At 28.7% G+C, this 16301-nt stretch overlaps 1 protein-coding gene across 2 annotated transcripts; it reads right to left on the reverse strand.

Moving 5' to 3' along the window:
* Positions 1-3719: 3719 nt before the first annotated feature.
* Positions 3720-16001, reverse strand: LOC108772273 (purine nucleoside phosphorylase). Of its 2 annotated transcripts, none has more exons than XM_018537779.1 (6): positions 15782-16001; positions 8899-8993; positions 6568-6746; positions 6237-6412; positions 5778-5968; positions 3720-3987 (listed from the first exon to the last, which is right to left on the reverse strand). In XM_018537779.1, the coding sequence occupies exons 1-6, from the start codon at positions 15883-15885 to the stop codon at positions 3764-3766; spliced, it is 969 nt and encodes a 322-aa protein (XP_018393281.1). In that variant the 5' UTR covers positions 15886-16001; the 3' UTR covers positions 3720-3763. The 2 variants fall into 2 exon arrangements, with proteins under 2 accessions (XP_018393281.1, XP_018393279.1); XM_018537777.1 differs by having other exon boundaries at positions 6568-6776.
* Between the last annotated feature and the right edge of the window lie 300 nt (positions 16002-16301).

Here is a 16301-nt window from a genome sequence, read left to right on the forward strand (position 1 = left end):
CTGAACTGAGCTTACCAAGCTACCAACGCAGTTCATGCGCCGCCCGCCGCCTGTCGGACCAACCAACCAGCCCCCCCCCCCCCCCCCCCCCCCCCCCCCATCTCTCTCTCTCTCTCTTCATCTCTGTCTGCAGCACTACGTTAGTAGCCTGCGGTACGATCCATCCCAGGATGTAGGTGGTGGTACTGGTGGTAGGGTAGGGTAGGTTGGTAGGTGGTGAACAGTAGAAGTTGGGAGAAGTGCGCTATACGATGACGTCGTGTGATCATAAGAGAAATAGCGAGGGTAACTCGATAGCGGCCAATAGCGGCGCACTTCACGCCACTTTGCGCGGAAAATGCGCGAATTTCTACTTTATCGACGCGCACCATACGAGACAAATGCGTATACATATATCGGAGGAGCTCTTCCCGCATCGAATTAAAATCAGAACATTTTTCAAACGTATGGTAGAGCCCGTTTCAACCGAATACCGATGACATCATTTTCTTTTATTTTCACGTATTTTCACAAATCGCGATTTATCAATTATGTTTTTCTTTACTATTACAAATAAGTCATTTGCAATTTATGTTTAATAAGACAATTTTTAGTTGAAATAAAAATTTTCTCTTATTAGTTTTTTTAAACAACATCTACAACTTGCTTACAATTATAAATAAATAATTTTTAATTCAGATTTTAAATTATCGCCAAACTAAACTTATATCACTTTCAAATACAATATAGAAAAATCTATAATTTTTCATATAATCTTTCATGTTGTTAAAAAAATACATATAATACATCTAATCATAATATTTTGTTAATTTGCATTTTAATTAAAATTTGATTTGATAAAAAAATTGGATTCTTAATCTTCGTTAAGAGGATGAATACTATTCTACCTTTCATATATATTGTCACCTTTCATATTTTAGCACATTAATTATTATCAAGATATTAACTTAATAATACATACATTTCAATGTGAAATGTTTTTACAAAAATATATACATATATGCAATAACGTTATACTTTTTTGGTTAATGAAATGTTTTGTTGATACACTACAGTTACGAAATATATAAAGCAGGTATACACACACACATATATATATATATAATACAGTTAAATATACATTCTACAGATAAAATGCATGCAATACACAAAATACGTAGTATAATTATATTACTCCAGACATATATATGGATCTCATTCGATTGATCCATAGACAACAATTACTTTATACGATATATGTATGTATATATATTATACTACTTATAGACGTCGATTTAGTTACGATGCGGTTCTAATGTAACACTATTACTGTATCCTAGTTTCATTGCAACTACATCTTATACCTATACACAATAAACTCCCCTTCGATTATTTCTCAATCAATTAACAAAGAAAATTTTTTTCTTACAACATTCTCTATGCAATATTTATTGCATAATAGCTGTATAAGTAAAATTATAAATAATGATGTCGTATATATTGTATAACTAATATTAAATATACTGGAAAAATATTACATTAAAAACGCGAAGTAAAAACAGATATATATTATAAAAAATGGTAATTAAGTTAAAACATGTATTTATTACGAATAACTATTAAATTAATTAACAATATAATTTAGTACATATAGTTTACAGAAATTTAAAATAACGCATAATAGAATTAATAATATTCTTAATTTATCTTTTATATAATATTTAAAATTGTTATAAGTATATCTTATAAGAGCTAGTGACAAAGCTGTGTTGACATATTAAAGCACTACTTTAGACGATTTAAGAATAAAAGCCGACTACAAATATTGACCACTGTCTTATCATATAATTATTTTACGAGTAATTAGTCTATGATACGTTAATTATATTAATATAACTATATTATATACATACATATACAAAATATAAAATATGTGTATACAAATAGTATGTAAAATTTCCAATATTACAGCCTATTTCTTAAAAGTTACAGTAATACATTCTCCATTTATGGAAATTTCCGTAATATAAAAAATAAAATATTGAATACTGTTTGCATGAATTACTTCTTTTATTTTATTATTATATATTTTAAAGCAAAATTTTAAAAACTTATTTTTTTTCTCAGACTTTTTACCTTTCAAGCTTAATTTTCTTTTAATTATATATATTGTTCCTATTGTCTTATTGGCAATCATCATAATTTCCAAATATTTATTGGTGTATAGCGTAACATTCAAAATTGATATTTTTTTCAATCGTTATACGTGGTATTTGTTTAGATACATGAGAAATTTAATTATAATTTCTATATTTATAATTATTTTTCGACGAAATTTACGACTCAATTGAACCCATGATTGCAAATAAAAGATGATATTACATCATAATTTTATATTTTATAAATAAAAAATAAAATTGTTAGTGCTAAACGTATAAATGAAACTTTTTAGTGATAGGGTATATTGTGCATATAATATAAACACATATATGTAAATATATGTGTATGTATCTAAATACATATTATATATTTAGAACAGGATATAATGCTTATTAAAAATTACCGAAAATACATTAATTGCTAATATTTAAGATTATGACGATTAAAATATAACGTAATTAAAGTGTAATTGTTCTAATTAACACGTAATTTACGCAAGACATCTGCAAACGACGCTTTAAATAAAAATAAAATTTTTCGTCACATGTTATATGTAAAAGTGAAGAGTTATTTTTATAATTTTTACTTTATCGTGGATAATTTATTATTATGTATAATTTTGATCTCTAGAATTTATAAATTATTATCATTATAGCGAATTATATTCATTACTTTATATCATTTTACTTACAGCGATATACATATTTACACATCTTTTAATTACCTTTATATCTTACTATTTTCCATTTATCTTTTCGTATCTTACATACAAATACGTAAATTTACAATATAGAAATATTTTAACTCTCTAACATCTTTTTATTTTGATGTTTTCTTGAAAATAGTAATTCTAGAATAATATTATATTATATATTAAAATAATTATTATTTGGAAATACACAAGAATTTCAAAAATTCTAGAGAATATAGAAAAGATGCTCGTGTGGCAATCGTATCACATCAACACGCAATTTTTCCGCTTAACAAATCATAATGTAATTCAGTATTCCCGTGCCGTATGGTCTTCGAGATTTATCGGAGCCGAATGACGATGCATTAGTCCGATAGAAGAGTACGGAAACGAGATGAGGGTAACAAAACGAGGGTGGAAATCGAGAGGAAACGCTGACTAACCCTCCGTCTTTAAGTCCTCCTTCTCACGGCTCCTCTTCCTTCCCCCTTCCTCATTTCCTTCTCCAACAAGGCCTCTCAAGACGCGATAACGAATCAATTGAGATCTGAATCGAGCCTGAATTCAGATAAGTAGAACCAAGACACTAACTATATAGATAAGAAATTGCAATGGGGATAACGAGGATTCAAGAATTGGCCTGTCAATCAAGCTGCGCTCGTTAAATCTCTCCACACTTAATGATTATGATACAGTTATAAGAAAGGATTAACGAAAAAATAATTCAAAACAATCTTACATTGAGAAATATCATATTGAAATTGAAACATTATAATTTTTGTGCTATCAACTTTTCAATCAATTTTTAATTAATAAACAAAACTGTTTGAAATTTTGTTCAAATATGAAAACTGAAACAAATAACTCAACAAAATTCGAGATTCTCTGTAGTAAAAAAGTGAATTAAGTATCTTGATCAGCATAAAAAATGAATTATTTTGTCGTCAATTGCAGAATATCTCTGAGACGTATCACAATTCTGGACACAAATTCTTGAAGAATCGGCTGTCGTGCTTTGCCAACGTCCATCACTTCTTCATGGTTTGCTTCGTAGTGATCTTCGTAATCAGTAACACATTGGTTAGTGATTAAGCTGAACGTGAACACGGTCAGATCGCAATGCCGAGCGGTGATCACCTCATGAACCGTAGACATACCTAAATAATAATCATATATATTACTATACATGAAACTATCTGCAGTATATACATGTCTATATACAGAGAAAAAATATGTAATGTAAACAAGTATAATTTAAACGTAAATGTAGTTCGTAATGCAAAGAAAAATAAAGTGTAAAAAGAGTGAAAGAAAGACGATAAAAATAATCTCTATAATTGTAGATAAGATAGAATGCAACCGTTTACCAATATGACAAAACTAATAGCAGTCACTATCATCTAATTGTTATCATGTAATGAATTATTTATCTTTTTTTAATTATTAATAATTATTTATTATATATATATTTAAAATAAGAATATATGCATTCAATATTACTATACACATACAACTACGATTCAAAATAAATCTATAAAATTTTCATAATTTTTGTTATTTTAAAAGTATAGGATGTATAATGTATTTTTAAAACCCCGTTTTTAAAACTGTTCAATACTTATGTAAAAAAATTAACTTCGTCATGAGGTCATTATCTTCCGCATATTTCACATTCAGTCTATTCTATCTATTTAATTACGCCATCACGACGTCATATAGATAAATGGATGCATAATATATTGCAAAACAAGTTAAATCTCTCGTACAAGCTACTGGCAAAAACAAAAATTTAATTGCTTATCTGTGAATCAGCATTTATGAAGTCAAACATCATTATGACGTCTACTAAAACTAAATTAATATTTATTAGAATTTTGTATTGTATTGACAATTATTGATATTTCTATTAGATTGCTTATAGTACGCAATTAAATGTATATAACGACAGAAGAAAATCGGTTCAATTCTATACTTTTCCATTTAAATAAATATATATATATATATATATATATATATGTATATATAATACATATTTTCAACAAAATTCACTTTGTCCCCAATAGACAACTGCAAATTTAGAATTCTAAAGTAAAATATTTCAGCGAACAGATCAATTAATAACAGTAATATACATATATAATATACATATATATTGTAATATTAGTTGCAATTTTCCACTCGACAATGCAAATAACTGCCCAGCAAATACAGAATACAGTATAATATTTACATATACATATAATTGCTATATGTATAACTGTTACATGACGTTATATAATTATTATATTTTGTGTTTTCTAAGTATTATGTTATATTACAGTTATACATATAAAATTATACATTGCCATTAAATGGGGAATTATAATTAAACTGTTACGATGTTGTTAAGTAGTTGGTATTTGATGAGATTACTATTATCTACATTTTCTATAAATATTAGCATTTTTACGATCTTTTATAAATAGTTATAAATAGCTTACTTTCGTATCAAGACAATAAATACCTCGAGATACATTTTAATACTTTTCTGTAAAATTTGGTAAAAAAAAGAGCTTTTAGCTATTATTAGTACAGTCCAATGATATTATAGTAAAGATTGTAAATAGGAATTAGCTAAAACTGTAACTTCCTTGAAATATTATATAATAGATAGATCGGCTTATCAAAAATAAAAAAAATCACTTTTAACACTTAGTACATTGCGCGATTAATTTAAATTATTAGATATACATAAGATGTAATGAAAATAAACGTAGATAAGTTCTTAAACGTTTTTATAAATCGGCGCGTATTTGTTATTTAATATATTCATAAAATAACAAACAAATATATTTTTCCCTTGTAAATAATTTAAAAATAAATAGATTATAGTATCAGCGATGATAAACATTAATTAATAAGCAAATAATGCGTTTAATACGCTTGACTAAAAAAGAAAAAGGCATACCAACTGCATCGACGCCGATCATTCGCAACATTTTCAATTCTGCCACTGTTTCGAAATTAGGTCCACCCAAACACGTATAAACTCCCTTATGTACAATATCGCCAATACCCATCTCTTCAGCTACTTGTTTACCGATTTCCATGAGCGTGGGATTATAGGCTTTATTCATAGGCGGAAATCGAGGCCCAAACCTGAGAATAGAAACAAATGTGCTAAAACAAAGGACTCTTAAATTAATAATAAATAATAAATGAATAATAATTGGATAAAGTAAAATTCTTGATTTTTATTCTCCAAATATAAACATTTTAGACGTTTATTTTATTTTATTTTTGTCTTTCTTAAAAAAGAAGTAATTCATATTTCCGATTCGTTGTAGATAAAAACATTATATTAATTTAAGTGCGTATATTGTACACATATATTGACAAAGAAATTTGCATAGAGCTCTAATCCCACCTATCATCATTTGGTCCTTGAAGCGGATTATTGCCAGCAAAACCCATCATATTCACATGATCTTTCACTATCATGATATCACCTACTTTATAGGTGGGATTTAGACCACCGGCCGCATTCGTAGCAATTAAATGTGTCACACCTACCAGCTTCATCACTCTTACTGGCATGGCACACTACAAATATCACTCTCAATAACCATATTTTACATTTGTTTTTATCTAGAATATGAGATCACAGGAGGCACGGTAGTGTCTCGGGTATTAAGTCAGTCACATGATTAGACTCCCGAGATCGGACCGTGTATTGTAATTACAGAAGCCAATTATACCTTCCAAAGTGGATAACCTTCGTAATAATGGAATCTGCCTTGCATGCACATAACTGGTACACCTTGAAGATAACCAAAGACCATCTGACCAGTATGTCCTTTTACCGTCGATACCGGAAAATGTGGGATTTCTTCATAGGGGAAGCATTGCTTGTCCACGAGGGATTCCGCGATCGAACCTGGACACAACTCGTTTTGCTCATATGATCCTGTTTAGGAATAAACAAAGCTATGATAGGATAAACCGTCACCCGGAAATCCCGCAAAGCCGTTTAGCATTGTTTGAAGCAACTTACACACATTTATATAAACTGTTGTTAACCCATCTTAATTATCTTCAATCACATCTTTTCGAAAACCTTATTGTATATAGAAAAATTATTACTATATATTAGACATTATTAGGAAAATTTTGAAAAAATTATTTCTACTCTTTTTAAATTATCCCAAAAATAGTACAAACGTTAACTAATATTGTGTTATCTTATGGTATTCAATCTATGAAGATCTTTTAATATATCTCGTAAATGACATAAATTATTCCTTTTCTCTTTTTTGAAACTATAATCATTCATGAAAAAAAATAAGTTAATTTGGTTGTGAGAAATTTCAAGTACTTTATAATAACTTTATTATTATATAATGCACACGCGCGTACAATAATGCGTACAATCGTTTGTATAATCTGCAAATATGGCTATTTGCACTTTAATTGTGCAAATTTACTTTCTTAAAACAATTACAAGTTAAATATTACGCAAATCAAACAGGATTAAAACTAGCTGTGATTTAACGTGTCGGATGGCACATGCAGTTTAATCAATAATCAAGAGATATTTTATCGTAAAATCAAGACACAAAGTATACACAACACATGCCTACATATTAGCATAAGCGTGGAATCATAATTAAGCAGACATATTATTAATTTTTTATAGTAATAATGTTCAAAAGATATTGTACAAACAATAGCGTATACAAAAAACGTCAAAAAGACACTACATTTCAAAGTCATTTATTACGATTTAACTACAAAATCTATAGGCACAAACTTTAAATAAATTAGCTTCTCTCTCATGTATTAAATAGCATATTAAAGAAAAAATTAAATATAAAGTTAGAATATATTGCGTTATTCTTGTGATTTTTATAGAAAGATTCTGGAATAATTGTCAAATCAATTATAATTTCTTTTACCAAAACTATTTCATTATATATTTCACATCGTTACTACAGCGAAAAGATAAACGTGAACGACAATATATCAATTAAATTTAAAACAATCATCTAACGGGAACCGTTGGAATTGTTCCTTATTGATTTTTATGGACTTTGAATATGTTATAGAGTATAAAAAAAATATTAGACCTATATTTATTTTATCAGTGTATCTTAAGGTTTAAAGGGTGGAACACTCCTTAAAAAATTAGATTTTATCGTTTTTGCAAATATCTTCAAAACTATGCAATATATAAAAAAATATTTAATACAACTGCAGTTTTATGGTATTCTGTACTCTGTATAATAGTGTATTCACTTTTTTTAATATCAAATTTTTTATCTTTTCCCATCCTCACTCATTAATTTTGCAAAATTAAAAAATTTTATATGAACAAAAATTAAAGAGCACTGAATGCCGAATTTATTCATGTACAATAATGTTATGTTTTCACGATTCAATTTTTGGAAAAATCAGGTAATAATATCATGCAATAAACGTTCTACAATGTCGCAATTTGTGCCAGAGTTTCAAAAGTATATTTTCAGAATGAAATATATTTTTTGTGTAATATATAAAATACGCACAATACGATCGAATGATTAAGTGGGAGTAGGAGAAAGTTAAAAAAATTGATATTAAAAAAATGAATACACCATATAGAGCATAAAATATCATAAAATTTTTATGTATTAAATATTTTTTTATATATCGCATAGTTTCGAAGATATTTGCCAAATACGATAAAAACCTTTCTTTTTGGCAGTGTTTTACCCCTTAAATCTTAAGATACGCTGATAAAAAAATATGGATCTAATATTATTGTTTATACTCTACAACATATCCAAAGCTCATCAAAATCGGTGAGGGGCAGTTCCAATAGTTCCCTTTAAGATTTATAAATTTTCAAATACTTAAATTCACAAAGAATCATGTATATTGACGATAGTGATTATGCAATTATTGATTTTGCAATATATCATTAATTAATTGTGCCGAGATTTATATACACGTCAGTGATGAATAAATAAATATAATATATTTAACATTCCAATTATAAACAAATCGGGTATATATACATATAGTACAAGAAAAGATGCAATACTACTAACCCATTCCTGAACCGCATATAATCCCTATTTTTGGTTTAATCTTGATGCGGTTCAATAAATATTGTGCTGATTCCTGTAATGTTTCAAAGGTGTACCTGAAACAATAATGTGTATGTTATATTTAATACAATAAATATTAGGATTGGTGATTTGCTTCAAAAGCTCTAATTCGAAATTGAAAAAGTATTAGTACTAAATTCTTTCGATCTAAGTTTCGAAGTTTCGAACCTTTAAAACTTTAAAATTTTGAAACTTCGATACTTTAATCTTCAAAGGTTTGAAGCATTAATTATACAACTATTAATTTAATATAGCTAATAGTAACAGATATATTTTCATAAAGAATATATAAATATATTTTTGAATATATATACTATACTTGAAAAATGTAAATATATTTTTTAAAGTTTCGTAGCTTTAACGGCACCTTAAACTTGGAAAGTTCAGAGTTATTTTAAAAATTCAAGTTTTTTAAAGCTTTAAATTTTTGAAGTAGTAAAAAGTATAATAGCTTTATAATAAAATATGAACACATTTAGAAATATTCAACATGAATATCTGTTCAATTCCGAATAATTCAAAATATGAACATTTCTATGCAATCTTTATTATATTACTTCTATACAATCGATAAAATTATAAACGAAATGTCGAAACGTACATATCATAGTTTCGCTAACTGTCTAATATTCAGTTTTTTCAACTTTTGATCTTTGCTCTTTTAAATCAACCAGTATTATAAATCAACCTATAGACAAGCTGGAAGATAATGGGGTTACGAAGTAACTCTCCCGCGAACATGGCGCCGCAGTCGCCTTCTCTCAGCACCGATATCACAGAGACATATTAAAGCACACTACTCAACAGATTGGTACTGATTAAGCGGCCGTCGTACCCGTTGCTTTAGCTTACACGATCGCGCAGCTATATTAAACGTTCCATCATAATTGCATGTAATTGCGTACCATAGGCTTTGCGATAATGACAACTATGGAGACCAACCATTACGATGGATAATTCGTACGATATATAGTTTCAAAAGTTGAATATATTGCAATTGAATACATGGAATATATAAATACGATTAGTCGATATGATGAAAGTTTATATAATGTTTTATCATAATATATTACTGCAATAGAAAGCAACACGCGTCATTTCTTCTTACTTGTTAGTTCACATGTACACACTCTTCCATCTATTCACTTCTATATACGTATATAAATATACACGTAATATGTGATACATAAAAAATTCTTTTCGAATATATTTATAACTATATTAAAATTGTAATAATGCAAATATACGGTATTATTAATGAAACAATCGATCAAAATTTCTTATTGAGTTATACAAGATTTGTAATAAACATTTTATTATCATTTTAATTTTCGCATAAGTTTTTCAAAATCAGTTATTTGCGTTCCTCAGAGAGGGAGAGGAGAAGAGGGAAAAATTAATTATACTTGAAACCTTATACAGAAATATATTATTTTTGCATCAGGTTATAAGCGATTGACTGAATAAAATTAGTGTTCTCAGGGCACACAAATTATACACGTTCGTGAATATTGTTCCATTCACTCTATTAATTTTCATAGATCAATTGATATTGATTCTTATCTAATACGACAAAACTTGTTTCTCAACTTGTTACGTAAATACTACGCAGATTATAACAATCATTTTAAATTAAAATGAGATTTGAATTTTTCATTTACATTATACTATTGTATACATTTATATCTCATACATCTTAATTATTCCTTAGAAAAAAGTTTCAAACAGAAATCTGATTTTCCTTCCGGATACAATTCTAGATAAAAAAACGAGATTAATAAATTGAGAAACAAGTTTCATCGTGCAACAAGAATCAATAACAGTTAATTTATGAAATAATCGAATATTAATTTAATGAATTAATAGAGTGAATGTAACAGTACGCACAAACGTGTATACGTAATTACGACCCTGAGCACACAAATTTTATTTATTATCGATGCAAATGTGCATTTAATAATCGTGTGTAACGCAATAATGATATTTCCGTAAATAAATTAAAAATAACTTATTTTAGGAAGAGCTTATGCAAAAATTGAATTTCTTACAAATCCTATGTAACTCAACAAAAATTTTTGATCTATTGTTTTATCAATAATATTGTTAATATATTTGGATTGATATACTTTAATATAATTATAAATACATTTGAGAACAATATGTTGTGTGTGTGTGTGTGTGTGTGTGTGTGTGTGTGTGTGTGTGTGTGTGTGTGTGTGTGTGTGTGTGTGTTTCTATATACAAGTAGATGAATATGTAAACTATAAGAAAGAGTGACGTACAGCGCGTATTATTGCAGTAATTATGATACATGCGAGATTAAGATAAATAAATATGTCTTACTTTATTACCATTCTCTTTTCAAATTATTTCATGCTACAGTTTCATAGTTTTTCGAACCTTTTGAGTCTTAAAAGAAATTCCTTAATTTTATAAATTCTTAAATTAAGCTCTCTCTCTCTCTCTCTCTCCCTCTCGTAAATTTGTTTATTTTTTAAAATTTTTTCAATCTAAAATTTTTTCTTTTTTGACATTTGAATGGTTGAACGTTTATGCCCAATTTTTTCACTTCCAGATAAGTTACAGATAACTTAATCCAGGAGATATCTCCATATTGTATTCTGGGAGATATCTTCCGGATAAAAATTATCTAGAGAAGAAATTGAGCATTAGACTTGATGTGGTACTTTGAATCCTAAAACTTTTCGTAATGTATATTGTATTTTGAAATTTCGAACATATTAAAATGGTCAAATGGCCACATGTTTGAGTTATTACATTATTACTGGTTGTTATTATGTGCGCGCTCGTTCACTTCAATTTACGAAAATTTTGCATGTACATTTACGCGCGTGTATGCGCATACACGATAGATGAATTTTGCGTGAATCTGGCATACACAGTGTAACTAAAATATCAAAAGAGAAAAGAAGGTACAGACGAAAATATATTTATTATAAATACATCTGCATTAGTTTATTTACACTTGTGTAAATATTGTATACGTCATCTTACAATATTATAAAAAAATTCTATTTCTTTTTAACTGAAAAGTATCTATTTCTTTGTGTCTATCTTTAAACAAAGCAAAAGAATTAATACTGTAAAGTTTATATGTACTTTATTTTTTTTTTGCTGTTCTTTTTGTCATTAATCTCTTTCATTTATAATAATATTATTTTATCACAATTGCTATTATTTGTTGAATATATGTAACTCATTTAGAGTCTGCCTCCTTAATTCTAGTGTGCAAATATACCCACGTTACATGAAATAAAAAACTATTAAAAATGTAAAACTTGTGGTTTGCAGAGGAAATTTTTCCAATACCTGACCATAGCGAATGGCTGCTTAATGCATCACCGTCAACAAAAAAAAAATAGTCAAACTATAATGTGTCATTCACGTTATCTATAGTAGTTGTTCAAGGTAAATGGATTGATTATATCCGTATCTAATTTTCTCCTTGAACAAGGATATACGCTCTAGTACGACATGCAAGAAATAATCAATTAGCAAGAAATAAAGCAAGAATAAATATAACAGATCGAAAGCAACTTTTTTTATTCGGCTAATACATATATAGGAACATTTTACTTTTTAATCAGCATTAAAGATCAATCTTTAAAAAACTTTTGTTAAATTGTTTAGACTAACAATAATCTATCTTATTATAGATTAAAACATTTGAGTGTCGATCGGTAGAATAACACACTGTTTATTAATGCACGTATATGTATGTATATACGTATAGAATTCTTACATAATTTTCAATATTTCTATATCTACATCTTTTTGCTTCTCGAGTAACATTTTACGTTTTTGCTATACCATTGTTTAATCCATAGGTAAAAGCCTTGAAATGAATTACAACTTTTTCCTGAGCACCACGTATATTCTGCACGAACGCATTTCGCATACGCGCATATACCTATCCCGATGATTTGTAATACCCCTGAAGCCTATGTTACGCATTTAGCTTAAATCTGCTACTATTTGAGCTTGCCGATAGTTTAGCATATAACCGCATCGTTTTGTACCCGTTTCAGAGCTCTACCTGTTTAAATTATATTGAATCATAGCGCGAACACGCCGCACACGAAATACTTCGTTCATTTGTACTATATTTGGGAAATAGAATTGACTCCACTAATGTTGCAATATTGGTAATTATCAGTAGCCAGCAATAGCAAATATCATTTATACGTTTTAGCTTATAAATTCTTTTACTATTTTACGCTAAACGATTTAAGTATAAATTAAAAATTTGTTAAGTAATTTACTCATATATCTATAGTTTATTTCAAGGAAACTCAATAAAATTTTAATTTGCAAATTAGTTACAAAAATATTCAAGGTTAAATCGACGCCTGCTACGAAGAGTAGCACGTTTCATTTGTCTTATGAAAAACAATATATTACATAATTCCGCGAAAAGAAGCACGTTATAATTTAATTGACGAATATTATCACGTTTCGGTCCTCGTTACGAGAACTAATACGTTTCAGCGTTTAGTCGCATTTAGTCTCGAAAAATAACATATTATATTTCGCTTCATTTCGCGAAAACTAATATGTTTGAACATTTTACTATTACGCGAAGAGTAGCACGTTTCTTTTTTAACTAATACGTTCTACTAAAACTAACACATTTCCAGCGTTGAAAGGCAATTAACCGCGAAAAGTAACTTGCGTTTCATTTTATATCGCGAAAATAAATATGTTTGAAAGAGTAGCACGTTTCTTTTTATATCACGAAAACTATAACGCGTTCCAACATTTAAAGACATTTAATCACGAAAAGTAAGGTGTTGAAGAAAAAGCCTTCAAAGAACACTATGGTAATCGCATCTGATGCCCACACAGCACGCTTGAATGTCAGTCGACATTTTTTCGTCAGCTTGAAGTCGACTTTTAAAATTGACATTTAGTAGACTTTTTCTAGAATGGATTTGTTAACTTCATGTAAGTTGACTTATAGACGGCCATTCGCGCTCTCCGAACGTACCCTATAAACGTACCGGCCTTAATTAATTGAGACCTTTCTCTGACTGCCTCTGATGATCTGCAGGTTGATTTAAATAACGTGCATTAAAATCAAAGATAATCCTTTTTTCTTTTCATATATATATTTATAGTAAATATAAAATACAATAAGGAAAGATAATTCCATATATACATTAATTAATATATTTTTTGATACATCACTTCATATATTTCAAACAATTATAAGTATATCGCAAGGTTTGAGGTTACGTTGTAAGAATTGCGGAATTAATAATAAATTATTTATATATATGTGTGTGTGTGTATATGTATATCTCATTAATTATTAGAACAACTCAATTTTTTCCAGATTGTCTCAATAGGGAGTTTTTGCAATACCATTTATCCCAGATACAGTGAACGCTAAAGTCGCATTATCCTTTTCTTAATTAGGTGTGAAGAAAAAAATAACGTAAACGGTATTACAAAAACTCCCTATTATATAAATACCGTAAACGTAAAGTTGCTAAGAACGTTTAGTGAAAACGTTATTATTATTAGTATATGTGCATGTATCTACGTTGCACATTTCAAGTCCTGCTCATTATCCAGCCGCTATATTTATACTGTCTTTATTTTCTTTTGAAAGGTAAGGTACTTTATTAATTATTTTGCGTTTATGTGTGTGTTTATCTATATAATATCAGTGGATGCTTTCTATCAGCGTATATACATATGTGTAATATATAGTGTATGATTCCGCGCTTTCCAATCCAACTATGACACAATATTATAAAATATATCATAAAAAATATATATCACAAAAACAAAAATATATATGTAATTATAAAAAACATATTTATATATATATATATATATATATATATATAGAATTAAATTAATCAAGTTTTTGAGAAATGTGAAAATTAGAATAAGAATTAGTAAGAAATGTAGATTAAAGTTAGATTGTCTAAAAGTAGACTTATAGTCGACATAATATTGGCTAAAAGTCGACGTAATCGAAATAAGGTTACGCAATTGTCTGCTTATAGTTGATTTAAAATTGACTTAAAGTCACTCGAGAACATCGGCTGACTGATGGCCGACTACAGTCGAGACATTTGTCGTCTCTTAGTCGACTAAAAGTTGACATTCAGTCTGATTTTAAAGTCGACTTCTTCTGCCAACAGACAGTCAACTAATAATCGACTTCGTGCTGTATGGGGAGCGTGGCAAGTACAAAAATCGGCCTTTCACGAAGGATAGTCCACAACTATATTATTTTTTGCGGTATAAAGTGAAACAGACTACTTTTCATAGTCAAATCATCAAACATATTAGTTTTTGCGATATAAAGTGAAATACGTTACTTTTCGCGACTAAATTAAACGTTGGAACATGTTAGTTTTCGTGGTGTAAAAAGAAGCACGCTACTTTTCGTCACAAAACGCTCATATCATTATTCATAACATATCATTATTCATGGTATAAAATAAAATGTGCTACTTTTCGAAAGTCAAAACTCAAATATATTGATTATCGCGCGGCGAAAATGGAAACAAACATTCTTCGACGCAACGATGTGGAGGACAAATGAAACGTGCTACTCTTTGTAGCAGGCATCGAAATGTTATCAAAATTGTAAAAATATACTAAGAACGTATATGTATACATAATTACATATACATGTATTAAAAACTTTTAATATAAAAGATTCTGCAAATAAACATCCCTTTATATTCATAACTATATATCTCTTTAAATGTCTTTTTAAATAGTTTGTGAGTCCAAGATATATATTAAAAGTTTCATAAAAAATAATTTAAATGGAACTTACGTATTTTGTGCATCCTTTACATTCGTTTGCAGCACGTCGTTATTAGCCAACCGTTTGACAGCTGGGAAGCTATCGTGACCATTGACAGTTTTCGCAAACGGCATTTTCAATCAAATAATAAATTAAAAGAATAAGAATCACTTACAATCGAAAAATGACAATTAATAAAGCTAAAGAAACAACAAATAAGCGACTAATCGATCAAGTCACATATATATATATCGCGCGCTTACAACAAGTGCCTGGCGTGACTTTCGTGAGACTATTTTATAGAGGAGTTCAAACGCGAGTCAAAAAAAATGTGAGCGCGAATAAGTCTACCAATGATCTTGGACACGCACAAGCGCATTGACCAATCAGCGAACGTAACATTTGTGGCGCACGGGGTGCTTGCGCAGTACAAGGACAAGAGTAGGGAGGAGTATACGATGATAACCCGTTACAGAACAAGTGGTCCAATTATTGTTATTTGTTTCGACAACGACGTTGACGTCGGTGAAGCGCGAAATCTAGCGCGGCA

Source organism: Cyphomyrmex costatus, unplaced genomic scaffold (genome assembly GCF_001594065.2).
Source record: "Cyphomyrmex costatus isolate MS0001 unplaced genomic scaffold, Ccosl1.0 scaffold182, whole genome shotgun sequence".
NCBI lineage: Eukaryota > Metazoa > Arthropoda > Insecta > Hymenoptera > Formicidae > Cyphomyrmex > Cyphomyrmex costatus.